At 56.7% G+C, this 27982-nt stretch overlaps 3 protein-coding genes across 12 annotated transcripts; all 3 read left to right on the forward strand.

The window, feature by feature from the left end:
* The first annotated feature begins 126 nt into the window (after positions 1-126).
* STARD3 (StAR related lipid transfer domain containing 3) lies at positions 127-21154 on the forward strand. Of its 9 annotated transcripts, none has more exons than XM_074320890.2 (16): positions 136-282; positions 11146-11544; positions 11804-12076; positions 14741-14818; positions 15194-15271; positions 15390-15443; positions 15845-15962; positions 16158-16256; positions 16473-16528; positions 16888-16980; positions 17642-17704; positions 17874-17969; positions 18343-18422; positions 18514-18618; positions 19872-19965; positions 20398-21154. In XM_074320890.2, exons 3-16 carry the CDS (start codon positions 11855-11857, stop codon positions 20500-20502), a joined length of 1341 nt encoding a protein of 446 aa, XP_074176991.2. In that variant the 5' UTR covers positions 136-282; positions 11146-11544; positions 11804-11854; the 3' UTR covers positions 20503-21154. The 9 variants fall into 9 exon arrangements, with proteins under 9 accessions (XP_019603196.2, XP_019603200.3, XP_019603197.2 ...); XM_074320888.2 differs by having other exon boundaries at positions 11146-11225; XM_019747641.3 differs by lacking the exon at positions 11146-11544 and having other exon boundaries at positions 128-282.
* A 1632-nt stretch (positions 21155-22786) lies between these two features.
* On the forward strand, positions 22787-24214 carry TCAP (titin-cap). Its single transcript, XM_019747647.3, has 2 exons — positions 22787-23147; positions 23358-24214. The coding sequence occupies exons 1-2, from the start codon at positions 23038-23040 to the stop codon at positions 23749-23751; spliced, it is 504 nt and encodes a 167-aa protein (XP_019603206.1). The 5' UTR covers positions 22787-23037; the 3' UTR covers positions 23752-24214.
* Positions 24215-25507: 1293 nt separating this feature from the next.
* Positions 25508-27662, forward strand: PNMT (phenylethanolamine N-methyltransferase). Of its 2 annotated transcripts, none has more exons than XM_019747642.3 (3): positions 25508-26210; positions 26809-27016; positions 27135-27662. In XM_019747642.3, exons 1-3 carry the CDS (start codon positions 25886-25888, stop codon positions 27571-27573), a joined length of 972 nt encoding a protein of 323 aa, XP_019603201.2. In that variant the 5' UTR covers positions 25508-25885; the 3' UTR covers positions 27574-27662. The 2 variants fall into 2 exon arrangements, with proteins under 2 accessions (XP_019603201.2, XP_074176992.1); XM_074320891.2 differs by having other exon boundaries at positions 25603-26306.
* The last annotated feature ends 320 nt before the right edge of the window (positions 27663-27982 follow it).

The following is a 27982-nucleotide window of genomic DNA, read 5'->3' on the forward strand; positions in this document are numbered from 1 at the left end:
TTCCCCATCCCCTAACTCTAGGAAGACCCTCTTGAAGTCTAACTTTAGCGGCAGCCCCCACTTCCGGCCCTTGTGGGTGGGGCTGGAGGACTTGGGGGAGGAGGCTGAGGCAGAGGGGCGGGGCTGCAGTCCTGCGCACGTCCCGGTTCGCTCTTGAGGGCGGACTCAGCGGCGGAAGTGGCGCCGCCGCCAGATCCCCTTCCGCTCGGAGGCGCTGCGGGTGCCACGGAGCCGGACAGCTGCTGGGGCAGAAGAGCCCGGCCGGTGGTTGACATGGAGCAGGTGGGTCCAGCAGAAGTCACTCGGACCAGGTAGTGCCAGGAGGGTCGTGTCTTGCTAGCGGATCCCGCCTCCCTACCCGGTGTCCGTTCTTGGTTCCGTCCGACCCTTCTCACACCCACCGCGTCCCAGGTTCCGCCCCCTTCCTCTGCTCGGCCTTGCTCCGCCCCTCGCGGGGTTCGGGGGTCTACGGCGCTGACCCTCCGCGGCCCGCCCACTCGAGACGGCCCGGTTAGTGCGTCCCGGGTCGCCCTGCAAAACCCGCCTGTTCCCTGCGATGGGAAAGGCGAGGGGTTGATGGTAGCTTGTATTAAGGGCAGGAGTTGGATATGGGGAGGGGTCAGGGTTCCCTAATGAGCAGGAAAAAATCTACAGGTTCCTGTAAGTCTGCGTCCCACTGATATCCGGTCTCCCCCAACTTCCTTTGGAAATCTCAATGAATGACTTCCTAATTGACATAAAAAGGGCCTTTTAAAGTATCTTTCCTGAGTTCTGATAGGTGCATCGCAGCACTGACACTCATTTCTAATTGACATAATTGACACGTGACCTTATTTTTTTTTGGTTCCTCTGCGTCAGAATCTCCTTATTTCCTTCCTACTGCTCTGACAGAAGTAGTTTCACATTCTCCTCTGCTCCAGCCCTTCTGTACACTGAATCTGGTTGGTCTCATCTATTCCGGGGGCTTCAGCTTTGCACCGCCTACCGAACTCCGCTCAGCTCTACAACTTCAGTGCAACCCCTCCCTGGAGTCCCAGACGTGGCCTTCTAGCTCCACTTCAACTGGAGCTCACTGTCTAAACTTGAAATGGTCTCTTCCCCTGCAGATTCATTCTTCCTCTGCTGCCCATTCCAGTCAGAAACCTGGGCATTATCTTACATTTCCTCTTTTCCCTCAATTCTCATATCTATGAGGAGACCTAGTCCATCTAACTTCCTGAACATGCTTCACACCTGGCCTCACACCTCCATGCCTTCGGTTACTATCCTTGTGGCGTTTCTCACCAGGATGACTGCAGTGGCTTCCCAGCAACTTCCAGGCCTGGTTGCCTGCCACTCAGTCTCCAAACTGTAACTCTTGTGATCCTCTTAAAACACAAGTCTCATAGGGTCACTACTTTGCTTAAAACCCTTTGATGGCTTTCCATTGCCTACGGGGAAGGCTGAATTCCTAGCACAATTTGCAGAGCTCTCTATGATCTGAGCCTCCTGTGTACACCCTAAGGTCCAATAATATGACATTGCCGGATGCGCTTGCCCACACCTTGCTATTTTGTGTCTCTCTGCCTTTGCACACACAGCACCTCTACCTAGAAAGCCCCTTTTATCCTATCTGCTGGGCTACGTTCTGCTTTTCCTTTAGTGCTCTGCTCAGGCAGCCTCTGGATCACCTTCTCCCCACACCCAAACGCTAAATATTGCCCCTCTGTGTCCCTGCAGCCCCTCTCCATAATAGCATAGTGGTTGAAAATTCAGACTCCTGACTCAGACTTCCTGGGTTCTCATACTGTTTTGTGACCTTGATGAAGTCAATGCCTCAGTTTCCTTATTTGTAAAATTGAGATAGTAATGTGCCCACCTCATAGAGTTATTGTGAGGATTAAATGAAATAATGTGGGTGTAGGACTTAAACCTGAGCACATGAGTGCTCAATAAATACATGTTAGCTATTGTTTATGTAAGGACAAGAGAGAGCAATGGTTATGACTTTTAATTTCATAAGCTGCTTAAGGACAGTTGATGTGGCTTCTCATTCTGTCCCAGAGCCCCAGAGCCTGGCTCTTTCTCAGTAAGTGAAATGCTAGGGTGGAGGGCATTGAGGGCAGGATCTGGATTTATCGAATGAAGATTCAAGAGTAAAAAAGACCCAGACTGTGAGTCTGCTCAGGAAATGAATCTGGAAATGGATAAATTTACATGGCAAGCATTCATTCTAGAGAACTGCATGAAGCTCGGGGAACCCAAGGCAGAAAAAGGCCAAGAATGGCTTCCCAAAAGAGCCGACATTTAGTGAAAGGCCTTAGTGCAAGAGGATGAGTTTACCAGAGGGAGGTGGAGACCGGGTGGGCTCAGAGAATGGAGAGCTGAGTCCTCTGAACATAGCTCTTGTGGGGGGAGGGAGCTGAGGTGAGCAGGAGAGCAGAGGCAGCCTCCTCCGCTGAGATTGGGGATTCCTTTCCTCCACTGGCTATGAGGAAGTACCCCCTTAGGTTAGGAGCCTGTGGGGACCATGCCCTGGGGGCAGGCCCTGGGTAGGGTCAGCCTGGTATCTGGGTCTGTGCTTTAGACCTAAGGCTGGGCCTTTATTCATGCTGTTCTGCCTACCTGCAATGCTCATCCTCCAGGCCTCCAGTGATAGAAGGGACAGATACAGATTTTTCAAGGCCTCTGTCAGATGGCTCCTCCCTGTGGCTTTCCTACCCTCACTTACTCCAGCCTGGGTGAGATGCTCATTTCTCTGGGAGTCCATGGTCCTTTGTTCTTTCCTCCCTGAAAGTGCTGACCACAGCGTGGTACTGTTTCTTTTTTATCCACTTCCCTTACCAGACTGGGAGCCCACTGAGTGTCCCCAGCCACTGTGTGCTGCATTAAACGGGCTCTCACACACCTAGATTTGTGCAGGTGAGAACTAAAATCTTGTACATTTGACACGTATTTGTTCCAGTGAGTGGCAGAGGTTGTTGGCTCCATTTTCAGATGAGGAAGCTGAGACTTGTAGGTAAGGTCAGAATCACTCAGCAGGGACTTAAGAACTGTCTCCCAACTCTAGGTCCATAGATGTCTCTCGAAACTGCCTCAGGGTCCTGGCCCCCAAAGGGACAGCTGCCACATCAGTGGAACAAGGGACAAGGAGGCCATCCCATCTGACCAGTATATCCCGCTGAACTTTTTCTGGCTGAGAAGTGGCTGATCCTGGCTTTTGTCCCATCTGGGCTGGTGCTGGAGGAGTCTGAGCTGAACCACCCCCACCCCTGCCGGAGAACTTCCTTTGAGTGGGCTGATATGACAGATTTCTCTGGAGGATGACTGGCCCTTTCCACACTGACCTTGAGAACTCGACCTCATTAGCCTCAAGTTTTACACAACAGCTCTGAGGGGTGGGATGGGGCCTGAGTAGGCCAGGGTCGTAGAGTCAGCTGGGGCATCCAGACATTTAATAGGGCCTGGCATGTGGAGGGGGAAGGAGGCAGAGAAGTTCTGTTTGTTAGGGTTTCCCAGTAAACTGTACTGTCAGAACCCCTCTTGGGCAGGAATGGGAGGGTACAGTGATGAATACAGTTTCTGTTTTGGCTTGACTCTTCCCTTTCCACTTCCCCAGAAGGAAGGGAGAAATGGAACCTGGCTTTCGCTTTGAGATCTCATTTGTCTCTGCCGCCATGTCCTCCTCTTAGTGAACACCTACTTCTCCAGGGAACATCCCAAACTGTCTGTGGGTGGGCGGAGCAGGGGCCAGTCAGCTAACTGTGCCAAGGTGGATGGCATGGGCCATTGAGCCTTGACGTACACTAGTGCCTAATAAGTGCCATCCTGGTCAGCTCCCTGAGGCCAGAGCCCATCCTTCCATCCAGCAGTACTGATGGGAGCCTCAGTTTGGGCAAAGTGCCATGCTGGATATGCCTGGACCAGAGGGCCCTGCCTCTAACCCTACCCATGGCCCCTAATAGTGTTAATAGCTACTGTTAATTAGGCACAGGCATTTTGCATGTGGTATTTCTAATCCTTTTAATAGCTCTGTGAAGTAGGCACTATGCTATCCCCATTTTATAGATGAAGAGACTGAGGTTCAGAGATTGATTTGGTCAAGGGCACACAGCCTAATAAAGAACATCCTTGGGTTTTTGACTCCAGGTCTGTTGACCATCCCCAAATCCATGCACTTTATCCTGTCCCAGGGTGGGCATTACGGATCCACAGACCAGTGAACTTACTAGACATGTATGCTGACCAGACATTCATGGGCTCAAGGGAAGACGACGCTGAGCCTCAAGTCTGTGTGTAAGGGAAGTGCTGAGCCGAAGTCCTGAGACCTGGGGAAGCCTGGAGGGCAAGGGAGAGCTTTGCCCAGGAGATGATATTTGAACTTGTCTCTGCAGAGTCAAGAGTTCTCCCCCAGGGGGAGGAGGTCATTCTAGAATGAGGAAGCGGGGAGTGGACGCACAGAAGGGAGACCAGCAGGCCTTGGGTGTCCTTGTAGCAGCCACTGGTTGGGAGAGTATTGGGGGAGGGGTATTACCCCTCAAAGCGAGAGAGGTGCTAGGGTCTTGCCAAGTGAGCAGAGTCCTTCCTCCTTGACCTTTGCTAAGGAATTTAACTCACCTCCAGTCCTTTTCCTGCAAGTCTGGGCTCAGGAAGGGGAGGGGAGCAGTCACGCTGCCTAAGGGTGTCCAGGAAACCAGTTCCTCTTGCCCACTGGTTGAAGGGGTGTCTGGCCTCTGGGCAGGGCGCGACATCAGCAGAGGGTGGAGTCCAGCTCCAGGAGGGGCAGTCTAGACCGGACAAGGCGTTTGTGTGTGCATGCGTACCTGTGAGGAAGGGTGTAAATCGTCCTTCAGCACATTTCCTGCATGGCCACTATAAGCCTGGTGCTATTCTGGGTGCTGGGCGTGCGGCAGTGAACACAGCACTGGGAGTCCCTGCTCTCATGAAGTTGGCGTTCCAGTGGGAGAAGACAGGCAGTAAACACAGACTGCTAAACACATACTGTGTCTGGGGTGATGACTGCGGTGGGGAACAAGCAGGGTGAGAGGATGAAGGCTGAGGCTAAATAGGGAGTTCAGGGAAGGCCTCTCCACAGGGACACAGAGACCAGAATGGAGGAAGGGAACAATGCGGAGACCTGGCGGAGGCGCTCCAGACGGAGGACAGGAGGTGCAAGATGGGCCCAAGGAACAGAGGGGCTGCAGCAGAGGGTTCAAGGGGAAGAGGCCAGGGGAAGCGGGTGCTTGGAGGCCAGGGTAGATACTTTGGCCTTTACTCTGGGTCAGCCGGAAGCCATTAGAGGTTTGGGGTGTTGGGGAGGTGCGGTTTGACTTTTCTCTGCTCACTCTGGCTGCTGTGTTGAGAATAGACTTGGGACAAGGACAACGGGGTGGTCAGGAAGCTGCAGCAAGTGGGAGATGACAGTGGGCGGGTGACGTGGTGGTCGTGGTGAGCAGTGGGCAGATGCTGGGTGGATTTCGAAGGAAGAGCCAACAGGATTTGTGGGTGGTTTGGATGTGGAAGGGAGGACACTGGGCTCTCCACAGGCCCTCGCTTGGTGGCTAGTAACCTCTTTGGGGTCTTTTGACACCTTGCTTCCTGTCTAGAAGAGGCTTTGGAGACAGCAGTCGCATTTGGATTTAGTGGGTCCCAGTCCAGCATGGGGAGGAAGCCTCTGTGTCTCTGGGGTCAGCTCTGCCCCATCCTGGCTGGGAGATGGGGCAGGCCTCTCCAAGCTTCAGTCTCCTCCACCTATCCCATCGCTATAGTTCTTGGGGGTGATGAGTAAAGGAGAGGGTGTCTGCAGGCTGCCACATGGGCCACGGCCAGCCGGATGTGTTTCTTCTGTGCTGGCCCGTCTGGATGGACCGCAGGCCCGTTTGGTCTGCTCTCCTCCCTCCCTAAACCAGCTACCTCTCAGGCTGGCCAAAGGCCAACCTGTTCCACACCCAGAGCCTCTGCCTCTGCCCATCTGTGGATTCACCATTAACCTGGGCATTAACAGGGCAGCTTGACCCAGAACAACACCAGCCCTGGCCTGAAGCCATCTCACGGAGGCAGTCATAGCTCAAGATTTGTGTCTTCCTCTAGAGAAGAGGCAGGGATGTCGTACTAGCTAATCCTCTGTGTCAGAGACTGTTCTAGGCCATTACTTTTAATAAGTCATTAATCCTTATAATACCTGTAGTAAGTGTTGTTATCCCCATTTCACAGAGAAGAAAACTGAGGCACAGAGAGATTCCGTGACTAGTAATGTGGGAATCCAGGATGTGAACCTTCCGGTTTGGAGTCCAGTTTTTTCTTGGCGTCACTGATTCCTCCCGATTTGTGCTGAGTTAGGGACCCACTGGAAAGCCCCTTTGGCTGGGTGGAGCTAATGCTAGTACTTGCTGAGGATGCAGAGCGGGGGAGGTATTGAGTGCATGTGTCCACTGTCTCCTCGGCCCTGGGAGAGGGTTTGGAGAAGCCACACTGCCCAGAAATGTGGACTATTTCTGGATATAGATGAGATTTGTTCCCCTATCCTGAGTTCACAGAGCACAGCTCTGTGGAACAAACTCTTAACTGGTCCTTGCACAATATGGCCCAGCCCTCCAGAGGAGGTTGGGAGGTGGGAAAGGGCAAGAAGGCTCACGTGGCAGAGGTGAATGTCTAACGCACTTACTCTGGTGCCCACCACTATTCTGTGCACTTCCTCTGCATTGCTATCTCCTCTGATGCCCCAGACAGCCCAGGATCAAGACAGGTATCCCCAGATTCCAGATGCAGCCCTGAGGCTTGCACAGTAAGGGGCATTGTTCAAATTGCAGCCTTGCCTCGGCCAGGAAACACCAGCTGGGAGCTGCAGGCAGCTGGGGTGTTGAGCTGCAGAGAGATGACTGGAGCTTCTAGCCTGGGGTGTGACTGAGGGCTGGCAAGGAACCCTTCTGTACCCCTGCCACTTAGAACTGGAAATCGGAACCTGGCGGTGGGTGGTAAGGAGAGGAGACAGAAGCTTGGGACTGCAGTGGGGCTGGGCACTGGTGGGAAGGGGTAGTATTCGAGATCAGGTCTGGTACTCCCCCCCCCCCCAGCCAGATCCTGTGCAGGGAGCCAGAACAGTCCCCCCCCCACTTCCTGCCCCCACCCCCACCTGGGAATTCACCTTTGCCTAAAGCTGGAATATCTTGGCCCTTTTTATGTATAGATGAGGGAACTTGGACTGAGGCTCAGAGAGCTTGTTCTAGGTCACCTGGCAGGTGAATTGTAGAGCTCAAATTTGAACCCAGGCCTTTTGGGGAGATTGTATTACACATCACTGTAGCATATAAGCCCTCCCCCCCACACACCCACACACATACACACACACTTAATTTCCCTCTCACCTGGATGGCCTTGCCACCACTGACCATTTCATCCACCACTGACCAAGCACCTGCCTACTTCCTCTTGACACTTACATAGATGCCAGCCCTAGAAGGTAGCAATTATCGTTGCCTTTTTTATTGTGGTAAAATACACATAGCATAACATTTACCATCTTAACCATTTTTTTTAACATAGGTGATAAGCTTTTTTTTATTTTTTATTTTTTTATTGGGGAACAGTGTGTTTCTCCAGGGCCCATCATCTCCAAGTCGTCGTCCTTCAATCTAGTTGTGGAGGGCGCAGCCCACTGGCCCATGTGAGAATCGAACCGGCAACCCTGTTGTTCAGAGCTCACGCTCTAACCAACTGAGCCATTCGGCTGCCCCCCCATCTTAACCATTTTTAAGTGTATGTCTGTGGCATTAAGTACAGCAGGTCCTCAAATGTTGTTTGGTTCAACATTGTTTCATTAGAAGTTGCCGTAGGAACTTAACTCTTGTTTATATCAATTAGTTTCATTATGCATTGTCTCAAAGTCACAGAAACTATCGATGAGGTTAAGTGAGGACTTACTGTATATTATTGTTGCCTTTATTTAATGCAACTGAAGAAACTGAATCTCAGAATGCTTATATTTGCCCCAGATCCGACAGCTAGTTAAGGGCAGACTGAGATTTGAACCCTGATTTCAGAGTCCAGTTCTCTTTTCTGCCTGCTGTTGTCTGCCCTGAGTCCAGGACCCTACCCCAAAGCTCCTACTGCAATTGGGCGGTACTAGCATTTCCTGGTGAGTAAGACAAGGCCTGGGAGGGGGTGTGAGGGCCCATGCCCACCCCTCCCCTTTGCTTCAGGAGCTTTCCACTGTGCCAGAGACCCACTTGCTTATTTCTCTCCATCCTTCTTTCCTTTCCAACCTAGGGTGATAAAACCTCCAATTCCCTCCCTCCCACTCCCCCCAAGCCTTAGCAGTTCAGCTTCCACAAACACACATCCAGTGTCAAGTCTGTAGCCATCCTGTGTGGACTCCTTCACGCCACATGTGCCATTCCACTCCTGACACCTCTGAAGGTGCATGGGAGGGGCCGGTGACAGCAGGTGGTGGGCTTGGCAGGGGAGTGCTGCTCCCACGGGGCTGGGTGGCAGCCTCACAACACTCATTCCTGCCTCCCCCTTATCAGGAGGGTGGGCGCTGTGGGGTGGAAGCCAAGTCTAGTTGTTCTGCTGGCACTGCCACCTTCCGCCCTCAAGGACCAGAGAACAAGTGCTTTGGGGACTGCTAAGCGCAGTTCCAAGGCAAGATGTTTTTCGCCTCTTAGACTGGCAGGTGGTCTGAGGGAGCTCAAAGGCCTTTTGAAGCCATCTGAGTGCGTGCACCCAAGGAGGTGCCCCAGGGGTGATCCCAGGGTTCGAGGAAAGGCTGACTAGTGGGGCTCTCTGTGGCCACTTTCTGTGGCAGGCTCCACGACAGTCCTCTTTTTATCTGTTTTATATATTGAAGTTCCAAGTAAGATTTTATTTTATTAAGTCTCTCTTAAAAGGGGTTTTAAAAGAAAACACTGACCTTTTTCCTTGGTGAAAAGGACTTGCCCAAAGTTACTCGGGATTAGTGGCTGTGCCAAGACTGGGCTCGTTTTACTCTACAAGCTCTGGCGTATTTGGACTCTGAGCTGCTGTCATGGGGGAGGGTGCTATAGAACCCCCCCCCCAACTCTTGGCCAACCATCCCCAGCCCTTCAGAGCCCCCATGCTTGGCTCCCGCATACCCTTGCGTCTGCAGCTCCCAGGCTCCGTGACACCTCTGCTCTCAGCCTCCATCTGTGTCTCTCGCTTCAACAGGGATGTCTGAGTATGTGTCAGTGCTATTGCCACTCTGAGTGCCTCTCACACCCAAGCTGCTGCCACCCAAATCCTGTCCCCAGGGAGGGAGGGAGAAAGCCAGGGGGAAAGACAGATGGACACTGGAGCAGACTAGGAGTAAGGAAGCCATAGCGTCTTGCAGCGAGATAGGGAAGAGGGAGAGAGAGACAGGGTGAAGGCAGATAGAGAAGAGAAGGAGCTAAAGAGAAAACTGGAGAAAGGGAGAGAGACGCTGATCTAATGGGGCTGGAGAGGAAGACTCATAAAAGGGAGCGAGATGGGAAGGAAGACCCAGAGAGCGGGCGAAGTAACGATGGGTGCGGGAGAGGGGGTACAAAGACGCTTAGAATGAAAAGCTAGAAAGGTAGTTTGTGAGACAGACAGGAAAGGGGAGAGATGGAGACAGGTCTGGCAGGAGATAAGAGGACTGTTGGAGACGAGGAAATGTCACCTGCCCTGGAGCTGTGGCCCTGTCGCAGTGAGGGATGCCCTGATCGTGCCGTCTGGCACCAGGTCTGGCTGATAGATGCTGGGGGGTCATTGCCGGTGGCTGGTCACATCCTCCTCTGACAGCCTCCTTCCGGAGCTGGGCCCGGCTTTCCTTCAATACCCTCCAGATGAGCTTGTCCTGGGGGCCCCCAAGAGTGTGGTATTGGGGGGTGGCCGTGAGCTGGTGCCTGTGCTGAGAGCCATCAGCTCCTGTCCACTGGGACTTATGCAGAGGCAGAGGGATAGACCAGCTGGCTTGCTCAGAACCTCCTGCTAGCCACCAACTAGAGGCTTGTTTTGGGCCTAGTAGATTGAGGGGGCTGTGGCAGGTAGTAGACATAGCAAAAGTTTAAAGGAAACAATGAATCAGGAGAGAGACTGGTTAGATCTTGCCTTCTTAAGGTCAGGGACAAGCATCTGTGGTTCCCTTTCCACTGGCCCCAAGTCTGTTCCCTGGTGTTGACCTGTGAGAAGACTCAGGGACACTCTTGATGGAGTCCCAGAAGTTCAGGCCCCACCACATTCAGTCAGCTCCTCTCTGGCTCTGGGCCGAACCTTTTCTTCCCCCATCCAGGGCGCAGGGCCTCGTTGGTCCCTTGTCAGCCAGTTGATGGAGTGGAGACCTTAGGCCTGGGGGCTGTAGGGAGGGAGTGCCCCGGGACCCCTTTTGTCTCTAGGGTTCTTGAGAATTTCAGCCTTAGGGTTGCACAGGCAGTTAAGGGATAAGTAAGTCTGTTTACCTTTCTGAGCCTTGTCTAATCTGTAGAATAGAAAGAACCATCCTGCCCTGTGTCGGCCTGAGTCGGCCTGAAACAGTGTCGGCTGTGGGTAGTGTTCTCTGGGCAGTGGAGCCTTGGGTAGTGGCTGATTCTTGTTCTCTTTAGGGTCTGCCCTGGTCCTCTCTGCATAGCACGTTGCTGAGGGCCAGGGGAGCCTCTGGATCAACAGTCAATTATTCAGCAGCTGTTAGGCGCCAGCCATTGTGCTAGGCGCTAAGAGACGGCAGTGACCAAGTCTGGTAAAGACCCTGCACCCGTGGCGTTTGCGGAACAACAAATAAGATCATTTCAGTGATGAGTTCACTGAAGAATGTACATATATGACACTGTGACTGGGAGCGGGAGGGTGGGAGGCTCCGAGGAGAGGGCTTTGGAGCAGCCAGTTGAAAGGACAGGAAGAACATTCCCCGCAGCAGCTGAGAGAGCCAGGTTCAAGGCCCCGAGGCCGGACTCGGCTGCCACTCTGCAGGATCTGAACGCAGGCCAGGCTGGCAGTGGTAGTGAGACGGGGGCAGGCCTCCTGAGAGGAGCTGCAAGAGGAGCATGGTCGAGCCACACCCCGCAGGCCTAGACTGCAAAGGCACGTGAGGAGGGCTGTTATCCAAGGACCCGTGGGAGCCTTTGGAGGGTTGTAAGTGGGGAATGGCAGGATCTGATTTATGTTTTGAAAAGCTTTCTCTGGTTGTTGTTGCAGGGTGAGAGAGGCAGCCTGGAGACGCCCCTTAGGGGGAAGTTGTAGTGTCCAGAGGAGCGCCTGCGGTGGTTGGGGCAGAGGTAGGGGTTGGGGGACAGCGCTAGAGAGAAGGGACCAAGACGTCCTTCCTCCATACCCGCTGTCCCAGTGCCGAGCATTGCTCTAGAGGTCCCTCCCAGTTGCCATGGACCGGGGGTGGGAGGATAGGGCTGGCTGCTGGGAGGGAATGTGGCTTTGTGCTTGGAAAACAAAGAACAGAGCTTTGGGCCCTCTCCTCCCTGGGGGTGGGTGCAGGCCGAGGGAGCCTGTTGACAGGACCAGAGGCTGAACCACAGGGCTGGGTTTGGCCGGAGTAGGCTGTGCCCCCAGGCACTGGGGAGGACCCCAAGCCCTCCACAGGTGAAGTGTGGGGCCACGCGGCTTTGCAGGGGGTGGTGAGGAAGGAGGACCGAATGAGAGGGATTCTCAAACCTCTCTAGCCCGGAAGTCAGGCTGCTGGGGGGAATTTGGGCAGAGAGGGCCCTGGACTGGGTTTGGGACAGGGTAGGGGGCTGTGGCAGACGTGTTTGGGAGCAAATGGGGTCCCTGGAGGCTGTGCATGAAGGGATGATATTGGTGAACCGGACCTCCAGGACCCTGACACCCCGACTCCCCCCAGGTGTGCTTCTGAGGCCCCGCCCTCCCCACCTTGAGGTGGGGGCCCACCAGGATGAACAAACTGTCTGGGGATTTGGCCCGCGACCTGGAGCGTAGCCTGCCGGCTGTGGCCTCTCTTGGCTCATCGCTGTCCCACAGCCAGAGCCTCTCGTCGCACTTCCTCCTGCCACCTCCTGAGAAGCGCCAGACGATCTCTGATGTCCGCCGCACCTTCTGCCTCTTTGTCACCTTCGACCTGCTCTTCATCTCCCTGCTCTGGATCATTGAGCTGAATGTGAGTGGGGTTGAGGCTGGGGGCACAGCCGTCTTGGTGGGGACACCTGGGCCTTAGATAGTAAAATGAAGAAGGGGAAGGACAGCTGTCCTCACCTATCGGAGAAAGAAAATGAAGCTCAGAGGGGTTGAGTCACTTGTCTAAGGTCTCTCAGCAAGTATGTGAAGGAGGCAGGTTTGAATCCACAGCCTCTGGCTCCAGAGTTTGCTCTTGATCTCTGTGCCATACTGCTCCCCTAGTGGACACTCTTGAGAAAGGAGGGGAGACCCCAACCAGCTCTGGTTGAGCTACTGAAACCTTTGTCTTCTTTCTGCCCTACATTGCTGTCTGGCTTCATTCATTCATTCAGCAAACAGTTTTTGAGCCCCTGCTGTGTCCCCGGCACTGGGCTGAAAGCAGAGCACAGTGGGGAGCAGACAGGAAAAATTCACAGTTCCCCCTCCCCATTATGGAGACTCCTCCAGGGCCCCCCAGTTTGGCCTCTCCGGGTTTGGTGAGATGCCACCCAGCAGCCTGGAGACGGAGCTGCCCTCAGTGCAGGGTCAGCACCCCTCTTCCCCCGTGCCGTGCTTGGCCAGCGGGCAGGGCAGGACCTGACCGCAGAGGCGGGAGTTGGGGGAGTAGGGCACCCCAGACTCGGCCCTGTGCCTTCTCCTCCTCTGTATTAGCTGTGACCTCGGCAAGGGAGCCTCTCTGAGCCTCCCCTCTTTTTCCCCTGCAAAGTGAGTCAGAGTTCTGGACGGCAGATGCTCTTCCTCCAGGTGTCAAGCTCGGGTGACAGGAAAATGATGACTTTGTTGATAGAACTGAGGAGTTTGGAGAAGGGGCTGGTTTAGGAGTGAAGAGGATAAGTTTGATTCTGGGCATATTGAGCTGGAGGGCAAGGTAGGGCTCTGAGGGTGACTGTCCCTTGTGCACAGAGATGAGCTGGCACCTTCAGCGACATAGAACCACAGCCACAGGGGACCTTAGGGACCATCTTACTGATGAAAAAGCTGAGGCCCAGCAAAGTTTGCGGCCGTTCAAAGAGGTTCTGAGGTCTCAGCATTCTTCCTTTTGAAGGTCCCATTCAACATCAAAGCAAGCACTGAAGCGACCCACATCCTTCATTCAATATATATTTTCTTTCCAGAAAAGAGCTGAAAATATTTTGATAACTTTACTTTTGAAATTATCTGGCTGTATTGGCTGTAATAGCTCAGCAGTCATGCATACTTGGCATTTCTTGCAAAGTGAGAAAACCAAACCTCCAAATTGTTTTCAAATGTCATGAAATTTCAGAACGCTAGACTTAACAATTAGTAGAGTTACCATAATGTATCGCTTGGTGGACACTTAATTAAAATTTTATTAATTTTCAGTTTTGTAGTTTTACTTTCGTATTTTGGAGCTTATATATTTTTAGTTCTCTAACAGACTGTGTGTTGCCCAGTGGACACAAGGGCCCCAGCAGGGTTACAAGAGCTGCACTAGGTCTCGCCACCAGATACTGGCCAAGGGGGGACCGGAACTCGGCTCTCCTGAGTCCTGATGCAGTCAGCACAGGCGGGTGCCCAGGTGGAAGGGAAGGAGAGTTCTCTGGACAGAGAAGGGCAGAGGACAGAGCTGTGAGGGTAGGGACTCTTAGGGGTGGGAGGGGCTGTGGAGCCCAAGAGAGAGCCATCTGAGGAGAAAAAGGAGGGCCTGGGTGGGGAGGGGTGGGGTGTCAGGCCAGGGCATGGGGGTGTTGGACTCTGGGGGGCTCAGAGTGGTCCTGAGGTAGAGGCACCTGGTGGGAATGTGCAGGGGGTTTCTCGTGTCGGGGTGGGGGTGGGGAGGCAGTCCATAGAGTATCAGAATCACACGGGAGCTTTATAAAGATTTCAGATGCTCAGCTCAGCCTGAGATTCAGACTCGGTGGTCTGAACAGCTACATCTTTAACAAGCCCCCTCACCCCGATTCAGATCATCTACCAGGGATTAGAAGCCCCAGTCTGCGTGGCTGTGAAGGGTCTACCCCCTCAGGCTGCAGCTTGGCTTTTGGCACCTAACCACGCCCCCTCACTCCCTAGCCAGGTCTCAGAGGTCTCACTGGAAAAGTGTGGGAGGCTAGGGCAGGAACAGGGGCAGGGACAAGTCTGCCCACTCTCCACACTGTCCTCTCCAGCAGGGTGATGGATTTTACCCATTAAGCACAAACCTAATCAATTGATTTGCCACCTGGGGCTCCGTCTGACACCACTGCCCACCCCAGCCCCCATCACCCCAGATGGATGGTTGGCTAGAAAGATGTGCACTGCACTGGTGGGAGGGAGATGAAATTATGTGCAGGGCAGGCTCCCAGCGCCCTGTCTGCCAGCCCTGCCTACCTGCATAGCCCATCGCGTCCTCTGCATGGCCCCGAGGCCCTCCAAGCCTACCGCTTCCTGGGCGGTGTGCCCACAAGCATCAGTGCCTGAGCCCAGCCCTGCCTTTCTGGGCTGCCTGGATCCTATTAGTGCTGGGGTCCCAGGCCCCTAGCTGAGCTCCCTTGGTGCTTCGGGGACCTCCTTGGGTGGTGGCTTAGCATTTACAGCCTCTCCTCCAAGCTTCACCCTCCCGCTGCGCTTCCCCATTCTGGGAGGTGAGGGGCAGCCCCGGGGATTGGATTCTGCCTGCAGAGCTGTTCGTATCTCTCTCTTTCAGACCAACACAGGTATCCGGAAGAACCTGGAACAGGAGATCATCCAATACAACTTTAAAACTTCCTTCTTTGACATCTTTGTGAGTGACCTTAGGGTCCTGGGGGCAGGGAGGGACATGACTCTGGCTGGACTCTCTTCTTTCGGCGACGCACGTTGTCACCTGATCAGGGAGACTTAGCTGCCATCCTCAGGGAACCTTCAGTCTGCAAAAAGCTTCTTAAATGAGGGCCCAACTTCAGAGAGCCCCCATGGGAGGGGAAGACAAGACCCTGTGCAAGAAAGTCACATCCAAATTGTCTCCAGAGAAACACTGACTCAGCCATTCTTTCCTGAGGCGTGCACACCCATGTGGAGGGGCCCTGGGGGGAGCAGGACTGGAGGCGATGCCAGCCTTCAGCAGGGGTAAGGGACATCAGCTTGCATGTGATGGCTTCCCTGCCCCTCCCCACCCCAGGTCTTGGCCTTCTTCCGCTTCTCAGGACTACTCTTGGGCTACGCGGTGCTGCGGCTCCAGCACTGGTGGGTGATTGCGGTAAGATGCCACTTTCCGGGCAGCTCTGGGGCCCTGGTGAGGCTGGTGCAAGGGAGGGAGTGCAGACTCACTCGCCAGCCTCCGTTTCCCCTCTCTCCATCCACCCTCCCCTGGACAGGTCACCACGCTGGTGTCCAGTGCCTTTCTCATCGTCAAGGTCATCCTCTCTCAGGTCAGGGGCTCGGGGTTTGGCTGGTCGGGTGGGCGTGGCCTGCGGGATGGACTTCTCCTAAGGGACTATTTCTCTCATTTTGGGTGTCTGCCCTTGTTGTCAAGGTTGGGGTGAGGGGATATCCGGTCCTTTGATATTTCCAAGGAATTGTCTTCACTGGCTTCTCCCACTTGCCCCCTGGCAGCCCCAAGAACAGAAAATTCTTCTTCCTCCAGCCTAACCTTAGTTTATCCTGCTATAGAATCCATTCATCCATCCAGAGGCATGTGCCGTAGAGGGTCCCCAAGCAGCCTGTACCCAGAGTGGGTTGTATGCCAGAGTTGGTAGCCCCAGGAGGGGCCTGTGCTCTGGGTTGGTTTGGGGTGACCCCCTGCATGGAGCTCAGCATCCTCCCTCCACAGCTGCTCAGCAAAGGGGCATTCGGTTACCTGCTCCCCATCGTCTCCTTTGTCCTTGCCTGGTTGGAGACCTGGTTCCTTGACTTCAAAGTCCTACCCCAGGAAGCAGAGGAGGAGCGATGTGAGTGCTAGGGGTGGGGGCAGCGAGGGTCATCCCAGCCCCAAGAGAGGACAGTGTCAGCCCATGGAGCCACTTCTGAGCCATCTTGCCAACCCGAGCAGCTTCCAAGAGTTAGTCCGGGGCAGGGGAACCCCAGGCTGCTAAGGCCTAACGTCCTTGGTCTGGGACAATGGCTGCCCATGTCTGCTTTCCCAGGGTATCTTGCTGCCCAGGCCTCTGTCATCCGTGGACCCCTGCTCTTCTCCGGAGCTCTGTCCGAGGGCCAGTTCTATTCACCCCCAGAATCTTTTGCAGGTGATGGGCTGGTGGGTGGGGAAACTGCCTTCAGGGAGGGGATTTATAAGGAGTGGGCTGGGCTGGATCTCTTCTTTCTAGTCCTTCTATCGGTTGGTTCCCTGGGGAAAGCCAGCCTCCCACACACACTTCTATACGCCCCACGTCCTGCATTTATACCCGAATCCTCATACCTCCCCACCTCTTCCCATTGTCATCGGTGCTTGTTCTCTGCAGGGTCTGACAATGAATCAGACGAAGAAGTTGTTGGGAAGAAAAGCTTCTCTGCCCAGGTATTTGGCTGCCCGCCCCCACCCTGCCTTCAGAGTGGCCAGCACTGGCCTCAGCCAGGATGGGCAGGGGCTTCCCAGCCGAGGGTAGACCGCAGCAGCCTGAATGCCGGTCAGTGCCCATCTGAGTGTTGACCACACTATCTGTCAAGCCCACTGGTCTACCTCATGCCTGGGAACCAGTGGGGAGCAGCTACAGCCACAGCTCCTGGCCCCAGGAATCCTGCAGGGCCCAGGAGACCAGTCACACCCCACGTGGCTGGGTCAGGCTTCCACGGGATGTGTGGAGTGTCTAGAGAAAGAACCAGCCACAAACAAAGTGACCCCAGGCTGACCCCATCCTGCCTCCCATCCCTCGCCAGGAGCGGGAGTACATCCGCCAGGGGAAGGAGGCCATGGCGGTGGTGGATCAGATTTTGGCCCAAGAGGAGAACTGGAAGTTTGAGAAGAATAATGTAAGAAACCTCTCCCACCTGACTCGCCCATATGTGTTGGGAGTTTTCGTTCCCTTTTCTGAGGCCTGAGAAATAAGCCCAAGGATTACCCGGGTTGGAACCATATCCCTGCCCTAGGAGGTGGGGCTGGGCCCTGGGGTTGGCCACATGGTAGGAGGTCAGGATGGATTGGATGTCTCTAGTGCCCCTCCCCCCTGCTCCCCCCCTAAACACCCCCCTGCCCTCACCTCCCTGCTGCTCTGCTCTCAGCTCAGCTTTGAAGGGGAAGCCAGGCTTCTGCCCTGTGTCTGGTGTTTTGTTTCATGATCAAAACAGTATTATCTGAAAGGATGGCAGAGGGCTTGGAAAATGGGGAAAACATCCCTGTCCCTTTCTCTGGCCAGTTCCTCTGGCAGCCCTTGTTGGCCTGGAGACACGGTTCTTCGTGGTTGCAGCCACAGCTGTGCTCCTGTCTTTTAACTTGATAGCAAAAGCCTTTCTCTCCTTATTGCTGGACATTTGTCAGAACCACTGTTTTTTAACGGCTACTCAAATATCCCCAGATTCCTGGAGTTTTCTGCCCTGAGCTGTTAAAAACCTGACTTACCTGTCACCCATTCCTGTGCCACCAGACCCCCATGCCCTCTCCCACCCTCCACCCACCCTTTTGTCCCGCCCATAGGAATATGGGGATACTGTATACACCATCGAGGTTCCCTTTCATGGCAAGACATTCATCCTGAAGGTGAGTGAGGGAAATGGGTGTTCTGGCATGTTCTGGAGCCTCCTGCTCAGTCTGGGACTCCGGGAAGAGGCCGAGGGGCCTTCTGGCAGGTTTCTCCCCTCCACGAGGGAAGGGCGGGTGTGCCTGAGCACAGCTGGCGCCACCCAGCCCTCCGCCCGCCCTGCCCCAGACCGTCCTGGCCTGCCCCGCGGAGCTGGTGTACCAGGAAGTGATTCTGCAACCTGAGAGGATGGTGCTGTGGAATAAGACAGTGACCGCCTGCCAGGTGAGCCGAGCCGGGGGCCTGGCCTGGCCACTTCTCAGGGCAGAGGTGAGCGACATGGCGGGGCAGGGCCATCATACCCCAGTATGACCAGTTACCCCCCGGGGGTCCTGGGTCATAGCATTGAACTGCTGTGTGCCTCAGCTTTCCCATCTGTAAAACGGGGGTGATGGCAATAGTGCTTCCTGGACAGGGTGGGAAAATGAAAAGGAGTGCTCACAGTGCCCAGCCCAGGGCCCGCGAATGGGAATGGCTCTTAATAAAGGGACCTGAGCAGAGAGCAGGCTGGCCTGGGGGTTTCCTGAAGTGCTGGGACCCTGTCCCTGGGGTTCCCCTGGGGTGCGCTGCACCTCATGTCTCCCCTGACGCCCCACAGATCCTGCAGCGAGTGGAAGACAACACCCTCATCTCCTATGATGTATCCGCAGGGGCTGCGGGCGGTGTGGTCTCCCCCAGGTGCGTTGCCACGAAGCTCCTCCTCCCAGGCAGGCCTCCTACCCCTGCATCTTGGGCTTGGCACCCCCTGACCTAACTCTCCCTCCTCCAGGGACTTTGTGAATGTCCGACGCATTGAGAGGCGCAGAGATCGATACCTGTCGTCAGGCATCGCCGCGACCCATTGCACCAAGCCCCCTACACACAAATATGTCAGGTGAGCCCCGCTAGCCCCTCCCCCAGTGGCTGTGAGGACAGGGCAGGGTACAGTATGTTCAGCTGGGCACTTACTCCTGCTGAGGCCGCCTTCCTAGCCCCTGGCCCACTGGGCTTTACCCCTCCCGACTCCTAATCCCGCTAATCGGCTGCTCTGTTGGCTGGAGACTTGGGGAATAATGGCTGGAACCGCGCCACTCATGCTGGAGGGTGTAGACCAGGGACGAGGAATAGGGCTGGGAGCCATGCGGCGGCACTAGTCGGGGCAACCTGAGCAGTAGGCTCTGCGTCCTGGAGCTGAACTTCCTTCCTGAGGAGACTCGAGTCCCCTTTCCTCATCTTCTCCCCTGCCTTTGTCCTGGAGAGCTCGGAGGTCTCGCCAGAGGAAGCAGAGTTTCACTTTTCCTGCGGCCTGTTCCAGGGCGTCCTGCAGTTCTCTGTGCACCCGTGCTGCAGGCGGCCGGCCTCCTCCCGCTACCCCACTCACTCCCCCATCCTTCCTGGACTTCTGCAGAGAGCACTGTTCTTTGAGTATCAGACAGAGGTTCTGCTCTTGGCACAACCACAGTCCTGCTGGGTGATGATGGGCAAGCTTGTTTCCTCCTGGGGTGCCGAATTCCTTATTTTTGGAGTGGGCTTAAGAGTGCTCAGTGGAGGGGTGTCTGGTTAGCTCCATTGGTTAGAGCGTGGTGCTGATAACAGCAAGGTTGCTGGTTCGATCACCGCATGGGCCCCTGTGAGGTGCTCCCTCCTTAAAAAAAAAGAGTGCTCAGTGGAGCTGTGGGCAAATTAAATGACCACAGGATGTGAACCATGCAGCTCAGGCCTTGACTGCCTCCTGAGAGGGCGCCCCCTCCTGGAGCCCACCAGCACTACACTGTCCACTGAGTTTAGCAGGGGTGAGACGGGCCAGAGCAGCCCACCCCCTCCAGCTAGAGTTGACCTAGAATCACTGGACAGAGTAGATGAGGGCTGGGAAGGTGGTGAGCTCCCAGCTGGGAGAGCTCGGAGGGTGGTGACCTGGAAGGGGGGTGTGCAAACATTGGCAGGCTGCGAGCATCACGTGGTGGGTGGGGATGGAGGGCTGTGGCCTCTGAGACACCTGTCCTGGCCCCTGCTCAGGCAGGGTAGCAGTTGCTAGGTCAGCAGCTCCCTTCTGTCTTCCACCCCAGTCCAAGATGGGCTAAGAATAGGGTGGGGAGCCAGGGGCCTTGCCTGGTTCCAAGGTCCCCCCAATTGTACCTCTCTCCTTAGGGGAGAGAATGGTCCTGGGGGCTTCATCGTGCTCAAGTCGACCAGTAACCCCCATGTCTGCACTTTCATCTGGATCCTTAATACAGATCTCAAGGTGGGGGTGCTGGGGCTACAGGGCAGGCTTGGTGGAGTGCAGGGGGCTGTGTGACCTTGCTGAGCTCCCTTCCCTGCTCAGCGTCTCCCCGACTCCCTGCCTCCTTTCTTACTCACAAATTTGGGGCAGTGTCTGGATGGTCTTGCCCTGAGTTACTGGAGGGCCTGTGCCTCCTGGTTCTTACCTCTGGCTCCTGAGGCCCCAAGGAGGGGTGGCTAGCTGCCAGCCCAGCCCTTTCCGGGTCTATGTAGCTGGTGCCAAGACTTGGGCACAGCATGTTCTTCTTGCCAGGGTTGAGGGGGAGAGGGTGGCCCAGGCTGCATTCCAGAGCTGCACCTGCATTCTAGCCCCAGCGCTCCCTGCTGGTGCCAGTGGAGGGGGGAGCCCCTGCTGGGGACAAGCCATGCTGGAACTCCTTTCCGCCTTCCCCAGGGTCGCCTGCCCAGGTACCTCATCCACCAGAGCCTTGCAGCCACCATGTTTGAATTTGCCTTTCACCTGCGGCAGCGCGTCAGTGAGCTGGGGGCCCGGGCATAACCATGCCCTCTCACCACCCTGTCGGCCAGGGTCCTGTCACCACAGCCTCTGGAGCCAGAGAGAGAGGCCGTGGGGCTGCCTGCAAAGGACCTGGCCTCAAGCAGTGGGAGAGAGAAATGTCCTTTCACGGCAGCCCCCTGGCCCCAAGCTGCCACCCTCCACCACACTTCGCTGTGGCTGGGAGCCACGGCCACAAGCAGGCTGTGGGGTGGAAAGCATCTGGGCCCCGGGGCACTGCCACTACGGCGGGTGGGTTGTGTCCTGCTGATGTTTACAGGCATGGCGTCCCTGCCTCCTAGCAAAGGAGGTCCTCTGTCCCCTGCCAAGCTGGGGACAGCATCTGGATTGGGAGCCTCCGCCTTGGTGGGTGAGGGCCAGGGCTCTGGGCAGGATGGAGACCAGAGCAGCCTTGTCACTGGTGGTAAGGTACAGGAGCCCTTTCAGCGGCCTGCTCTCGTCAAGGTTTTTTAGCATTATTTAAAGGGTCTGGGACCTTTTTCCACATGTACTTGTGGGGGAGTGGGTGGCACGTGGGGATGGTGGGTGCTGGCAGTGAACCTCTGCCTCTCCCAGGTTCTCTCCCTCCTCCCAGGGCCTCCTTGGGGACCTTTGTAATTTGAGCCAATTAAAAACATGAACTCAGAAGAAAAAACCACCCTCTCCAGCCTGGCCTCTTGAGGGAAGAGGAGGGTAGCACCATGTATGTGGGGAAGTAGTGAGCCACCTATCACCATGGCCAGATACATGACACTCTGTCTCACCCTGGAGCCAGTGGGGACCCAGTTCCTGGAAATACCCCCCTCACCCCACCCCAGCACACACATACTTTCCTGAATGTGTCAACTGGGCAGATGACTGGTCAGAAAAATGTCCTACCCCCATAGCAGGCTTCCTGTGAGGGAAGGTCAGGTTAAGGCCTCCAGTCCAGGGTTTGGGGAGAGGTAGGAGAGACCCAGCTGCGCCCACAGCAGGCTCTGGCTGTTCCGGGGGTCCCAAAATAGGAGGGGAGCCTGGAGGTGGGGCCTGGGCTTCCTGGTCGCTGAGGCCTGACTGGGATCTCAGCCTCTTGAGCACCACTCACCTACCCCTGTGCCCCGCCACACTCACTAGGGGCAGCATCGAGTCGTTCCAGGTGAGGGCCAGGGCGCTTCTCTCTTCCCTTCACGTCTGCTGGTTTTCAAAGGAGTCGACTTGCTTAGAGCCAGGGGGGCCCATGTTGGGCCTGGCTGGTGTGTGACCCTGGGCAAATCTGCATCTCAGCTTCCATTTCCTACTTTGTAAAAATGAGACTGACTACGTCATAGAGCTATTATAAGATTGAAAGACACCAGGAATCAGGCATAGTGCCTCAGTAATCAAGAGTATGCAGTTCTGCCCCGGTGCGTGCTTGTGGGGCTTACCAGCCACTGGTGCTGTGCTGTCCCCACAAGACCCTTAGCTCAGCTCCTCTCACTGCCCCTTCTGGTGCCCTTTCTGCATTGTCCACTCAGCAGTGCCCTTGTTCCTCCCCCCCCCCGTGCCCACCACCCTGTGTGCCAGCTGGGCGCTGGGCTGACCCAGCAGCCATCCTCCGAGCCTGCTCTCTGAATCAGAGCCAGACCCTTCCTTGGTGACACTTTGGAGCTGGCAGACCCCAGAGCTCTGGTCAGGCTGTTGTGACCAGAAAGTGGGGAAATGAAGCCCAGAAAGGGGCAAGGACTGTCCCATGGTCACACCTGTTTATAGCTGACTTGGGCTAGAGCCAGATCTGCTGACTGCCACTCATTGGAGCCCCTGGATTGCCATCTCACCCCATTTCACCCCACTTGGGGTATTGGGAGTAGAGCTGGGGCCACTACCACACCTACTGCCTCCACTCTGACTGTTCCAACCTGGGAGACCACTGGCCATGGGGAAAGATGACACCTGGCAAAGGTCCGTGCCCAGACTCCCAGTGTGGAGTGAACTGCCAGTATCCCTGTCAGTGTGGTGGCGGTCGGGGACCAGGCCTTCGGATGCAGATGTCTGGGGACATGGTTGCCCTGTTCATTCCTGTTGAGGGGTTTGGTCCAGGGATGTGCCATTGAACCCAGTCAGAGGACAGCAGTGGGGTGGGAGGGGGAAGCTGACCAACTGGTCCAGAGCCCAGAGGGGCCTCAGTTCCCTCACTTTCCTGCTCTGTTTATGGACAAACCACTGTCCTCCCTGGGTAGGGGGAAGGGGTGGGGCAGAGGGCAGGTGCCAAGATGGCACGAGGCTGGGCATGTGCCTGGTCTCAGACAGTGTCTAAGGCATGTCAGACACCTGGGGATGTCGCTCTGAACCCCTGTGCCTACCGCAGTATCTTGATGTCTTCAGAAGCTGACCTCCAACCTGGGGCCAGCCAGAGAGTCCAGGTACCCCAACCCCCACTCTGGGCCCAGAGTTCCCCATCAGACCTTGGCTCTGCTTATAGCATCTGACACCAGAGGGGCTGAAAATAGCCCCTGGAGGAGGGGGAGGAGGGGTCTATTTAAAGGGCCTGGGAGGAGCAGAGCTGAGGGAGTGAAGCAGATCATGGCCACTTCAGAGCTGAGCTGCCTGGTGTCTGAGGAGAACTGTGAGCGTCGAGAGGCCTTCTGGGCTGAATGGAAGGATCTGACACTGTTCACTCGTCCTGAGGAGGGGTGAGTGCTGGCCAGCTGGGGTCCCTCCTCTCCTCCCCTCGAGTGCCCTTGCTGAGTCTTAAGAGGCCACAGCACGAAGTTCCTGGGGCTGGGGGCAAGGGAGAGTGAAGTGGAGTCACCTCTCCTGCACCCAGGGGTCCCCCCACCCAGCCTGTGACTGGAGGGCAACAGCTCTCAGCAGCTCAGTGACCCCTCCCCGCTCCTCCCCAGTTGCTCCCTGCATGAAGAGGATGCCCAGCGGCATGAGACCTACCACCAGCAGGGGCAGTGCCAGGCGCTGGTGCAGCGTTCCCCCTGGTTGGTGATGCGTATGGGTATCCTGGGCCGCGGGCTGCAGACATACCTGCTGCCCTACCAGCGGGTGCTACCACTGCCCCTCTTCACCCCCACCAAGATGAGTGCCGCCAAGGAGGACCGTGAAGACACCCCCACCCAGCTGCAGGAGCTGCTGGCACTGGAGAGAGCCCTGGGGGGCCAGTGTGCGGAGCGCCAGGATATGGCAGAGATCACCAAGCAGCTGCCCCCTGTGGTGTCTGTCAGCAAGCCAGGTGCCCCTCGTCGCTCTCTGTCGCGCTCCATGTCCCAGGAAGCACAGAGAGGCTAAGAGGGACTGACTGGAGCTCCACTGCACCCACCCTGGGCTGGGTCCTTCCTGGCTAGGACCATGGAGGGGAGCTGGTGGCCATGGATGCTTTGTAGTTTGCCCAGAGTTGGGGGCTAGAGGAGGAGGGAACCAGAGGCCAGGATGCCTGGGTCCCCTAAGTAGCCAAAAGGAGGGGAGCAAAGATAGTGGGCACTGAGAGTGGAGAGCTGGCACCAGCACAACTGAGTACCCCCAGCGCCAGGAGGAGGGACAAAAGCTGCTGGTGAGGCTGAGAGGTCCCTGAGAGGGGTGACCCTGGGCCAGGACGGCTTCAGCTTCAGAGAAGGACAGAAAAAGTGCAAGGGGACCTGGGAATTACGGGGAAGGAGTCTTGGAGAAGACAGGAGGGAGGGGGATGTGAAGTGGGCAGAGGCAGGCTGGAGCCCCCAGCACCCCCGTTAGCTGCAATAAATGCTCAATCATATTTCAGTTTCCTGTCTTTCCTTGTAGTTGTGGGGGCCAGCCCATTGGAAACCCCATGCTCACTTCTGGGAACAGGCCGTGCATCTGAGCTAAATATGGCAAAGCTAGTGGGTACACCCCGTTTGGGGTGGGGGGAGGAACAGAGCTGTAAACTGGGTGGCTGGCCAGTCCCCCTTCTGTACCCTGCCTCTGCTGTGTAGTCCTGGTTTCCGTGTCCAGTCCCCTGGCACTGGGCAGTGCCCTGGAGGCCAGTTGGCATCCAGGGTTTGTTTAAATGATCTCATGGAGACTATGGAGGGAGCTGGCACCAGGGCTGTCCTTGGCTGTGCATCAGGGTGTGGATGGGGTCAGTGACCCCCAGGCTGACCTGCCTCAGTTCTGAATCCAGACAGAATCAATCCTTGCCTGGGGTCAGGTGCTGCGCCCTCCCTCTCCTGAGAGCCCAGGGTGGGTTGTCAGGGTGGGGGTGGGGGGGCTCAGCTTCCTGTCTGTGACCCTGCAGCTGTTATGATGACTCACGTTCCAACCTGGCTGCCTGGCCCAACAAGGAGACACTTTCTCCTTGGGACAAGGGGTGGTGGGCAGAGGTGCATAGAGGAGGACAGGGGCCCATCTTGGTAGGGGCTGGTAGCCCACCCAGGGTAGAGGGGCAGTGGACTGACAATGAGGGGTCCCATTCCAGGAAGACCGTGGAGATAGCCCTGCAGCCTCCACTTCCTATCTGAGGGGTAAGAGAGGAGACCCTGGCATCTTGACAGCCTAGTACCTGGAGCACCAAGCAGGACCTTCAGGCCTGGTCTGGCCCGCTTCCCCAGAGAGGGCTGGAGTGTGGCCTGGGAGAGACGGGTCAGAAACCCCAGACCCGCGGGACCCTAAACCCTTGGCGGCCGAGGGCCAGGATGCGCCTCTTGGCTTTGGCAGCCTGAAAAATGCGCCCTGCGCTCTCCCGCCCTCACCTGGGTCGGGCGCTCAGGACGTAGCTGGAACGTCCCGAGGCTTCCGCCCTCGGCAGCCCCCAGATGAGACGCTCGGGCCGGCAGGGCCCGCAGGGGAAGTCCGGCTGTTCCACCCGCTAAATGCATTAGCCCTACTCTCCTTCCCTATCGCTGCTGCCATCGGACGGGTGGGGCGAGCTCCGTTGTGCGGCCCCGGAGCAACCGTAGCGGAAGCCAGAACGGACTGTCCCTTCTGCAGTGGGGGTGAGGGGGGGGCGCAGGAGGACGGGGGTAGGGTAGGAAAGGATGAAAATGAGACCTGGAGGAGGGGCGGAGAAGGGTAGTTGGGGTGACGTTGGACAGGGTGTCCTGAAGAAGGGGAGCCTGGTGGGGGACGGGGCCCTCGGGAGGAGGGCTCTGGGGGGTGGGGACTGGGAACAGGGCTAATTCGAACCCTGGCAAAAGAAAAGAGATGGCATGATGGGCAAGAGGGGGTTACGGCTGCGGGAGCTGGAGAAGAGCGACGGGAGGAGGTTGGGGCTGGCGGGGCCGGGGATCTAAGGATTATGGGGGTGTGAAACTGAGGTGCAGGTCGCGGAAACGGGACTCGGAGCAAGCCAGGTAAGGCAAAGGGTGGGGGGCAGCGAGCGCAACTGTGAACAGGGGTGGGAACACATGTTCCCGCGGGTGCCGCCCACACCCCCGTGTGTCTGCCGCCCGGACACTAACGGAGATGGATGGGCTGGGGGAGACGCAGAGCGCGTGGCCCCAGGCGGCTCTGCTCTCGCCCGCCGCCCCCGCAGCGGAGGGGTCGGGGCGGGGGTCTGGACGCAGATAAAGGGGCTGAGACGAGAGCGGGGAACACGGCCGGCAGCGGCGGCAGCATGAGCACCGCAGACCCTGACTCGCACCCGGCCCGGGAGGCGGTCGCCTCCGCCTACCAGCGCTTCGAGCCCCGTGCCTACCTCCGCAACAACTACGCGCCTCCGCGGGGAAACCTGAGCAGCCCTGACGGCGTCGGGCCTTGGAAGCTGCGTTGCTTGGCGCAGACCTTCGCCACCGGTGAGCGCGGGAGAACCAAGGCACCGAGGACAAGAAGTTACCAGGGAGCTAACGGGGCGCGTGCGAGAGTCAGATGGGAACCAAGAGCTGAGCTAGGTAGTTAAGAGGTGAAAACAGAAGAGGAAGAGAAACACTATCCCTTAAGTGAGGGGAAGAGGAGAGACACCTGGAGAGGGGCGGGGAGGGGAGAAGGCTCAGAAGTGAGAGGTGAGGTGGGGGATGCAGGAGAGATGGAGACCGAGATGAAGAGAGACGCAGAGAAAGAAATGGAGACAGGAAAGAGGGGGGCAGAGTGACAACTGGGAGAAACTGCCAGGCACCTCAGGATTTCCCCACGTAATCATCACTGGTAGGTTGTTTCACAGATGTGCGGCCTGAGTCTCAGGGGGGTGAAGTTCCTTTCCCAAGGTAAGTCCGTAGGTGTTGGAGCCAGGACTCAGACCCTGTTAGTTCTACTCCAGAGCCAATGCTTTTTCTAGATAAAGACACACAGAGGAAAAAGGGGGGCAGAGGGAGAAGCAGGTGAGGGAGGAGTAACTGAGACGGGGGCCACCTGGACAGGTCTGCCACCGGGACCCTCTCCCTCTGCCCCACCCAGGTGAAGTGTTTGGACGCACCCTCATCGACATTGGGTCGGGCCCCACCATATACCAACTGCTCAGCGCCTGCGCCCACTTTGAGGACATCACCATGACAGACTTCCTGGAGGTGAATCGCCAGGAGCTGGGGCTCTGGCTGCGGGAGGAACCTGGGGCCTTCGATTGGAGCACATACAGCCAGCATGTCTGCCTCATTGAGGACAAGGGGTAAGGGCTGGGGTGCGGGGTGGGGGGGCCTCCCATGGAGTCGCTGATGGGCGGCGGGGCGTGGCAACAGAGGACTGTTCCTGAGCCCTGGTCCTGACGCTGCCTTCTGCCCCCACAGTGAGTCCTGGCAGGAGAAGGAGCACCAGCTGCGAGCCAGGGTGAAGCGGGTCCTGCCCATCGATGTGCACCAGCCCCAGCCCCTGGGTGCTGGGGACCTGGCGCCGCTGCCTGCCGATGCCCTGGTCTCGGCCTTCTGCCTGGAGGCAGTGAGCCCCGACCTCACCAGCTTCCAGCGGGCCCTGGACCACATCACCACACTGCTGAGGCCTGAGGGGCACCTCCTCCTCATCGGGGCCCTGGAAGAGTCATGGTACCTGGCTGGGGAGGCCAGGCTGGCAGTGGTGCCGGTGTGTGAGGAGGAGGTGAGGGAGGCCCTGGTGCGCAGTGGCTACAGGGTACGCGACCTGCGCACCTACACCATGCCTGCCCATCTTCGCACAGGCGTTGACGATGTCAAGGGCATTTTCTTTGCCTGGGCCCAGAAGGTCAGGGTGTAAGGCCCCAGTGTACCCAGGGCCAGCAGCCCTCATCCACTCAGTTCCCTGTTATCTGAGGTGGCACCTAATAAAGAAATGTCTCTGCTGCCGAGTGTCAGTGCTGTCTATGGCTCTCCTGGGAAGCAACAAGGGCCCAGAGCGCTCTCCTGTGTTGTGGGAGTGTGGGAGGCACCAACCCATGAAGGTAGGTTTCTGTATCACTCATTCTTCCCAAACTAAGGCAGGCCTCGGTCAGAGGGACCTCAGTCAGCATGTGTGTGCCGGACACCTACTCGGTCCATTCAGGAGCAGGTCCTATTATCCTGTTTGCAGGTGAAGCTCAGAAAGGTTCAGACCAGAAGGGGGGACAGCAGGGAGAATTAAGAGACTGAAGTGGAATTTGCAGGGGTCAAGGTTACAATCCAGGCAC

The sequence above is a fragment of the Rhinolophus sinicus genome, chromosome 12 (genome assembly GCF_057876585.1).
Source record: "Rhinolophus sinicus isolate RSI-liver-muscle chromosome 12, RSI-T2T, whole genome shotgun sequence".
In the NCBI taxonomy this organism is placed as follows: Eukaryota; Metazoa; Chordata; class Mammalia; order Chiroptera; family Rhinolophidae; genus Rhinolophus; species Rhinolophus sinicus.

What these genes read in the sequence shown, in the direction of transcription:
- PNMT (XM_074320891.2), top strand. Translation starts at nt 25,886, where the DNA reads ATGGGCTGGGGGAGACGCAGAGCGCGTGGCCCCAGGCGGCTCTGCTCT. An exon ending in GGAACCAAGAGCTGAGCTAG is followed by an intron (nt 26,307 to 26,808) that starts GTAGTTAAGAGG and finishes TGCCCCACCCAG; the next exon opens with GTGAAGTGTTTGGACGCACC. An exon ending in TGCCTCATTGAGGACAAGGG is followed by an intron (nt 27,017 to 27,134) that starts GTAAGGGCTGGG and finishes CTGCCCCCACAG; the next exon opens with TGAGTCCTGGCAGGAGAAGG.
- STARD3 (XM_019747637.3), top strand. Translation starts at nt 11,855, where the DNA reads ATGAACAAACTGTCTGGGGATTTGGCCCGCGACCTGGAGCGTAGCCTG. An exon ending in GGAAGTTTGAGAAGAATAAT is followed by an intron (nt 16,981 to 17,641) that starts GTAAGAAACCTC and finishes TCCCGCCCATAG; the next exon opens with GAATATGGGGATACTGTATA. An exon ending in AGACAGTGACCGCCTGCCAG is followed by an intron (nt 17,970 to 18,342) that starts GTGAGCCGAGCC and finishes GACGCCCCACAG; the next exon opens with ATCCTGCAGCGAGTGGAAGA.
- TCAP (XM_019747647.3), top strand. Translation starts at nt 23,038, where the DNA reads ATGGCCACTTCAGAGCTGAGCTGCCTGGTGTCTGAGGAGAACTGTGAG. An exon ending in TTCACTCGTCCTGAGGAGGG is followed by an intron (nt 23,148 to 23,357) that starts GTGAGTGCTGGC and finishes GCTCCTCCCCAG; the next exon opens with TTGCTCCCTGCATGAAGAGG.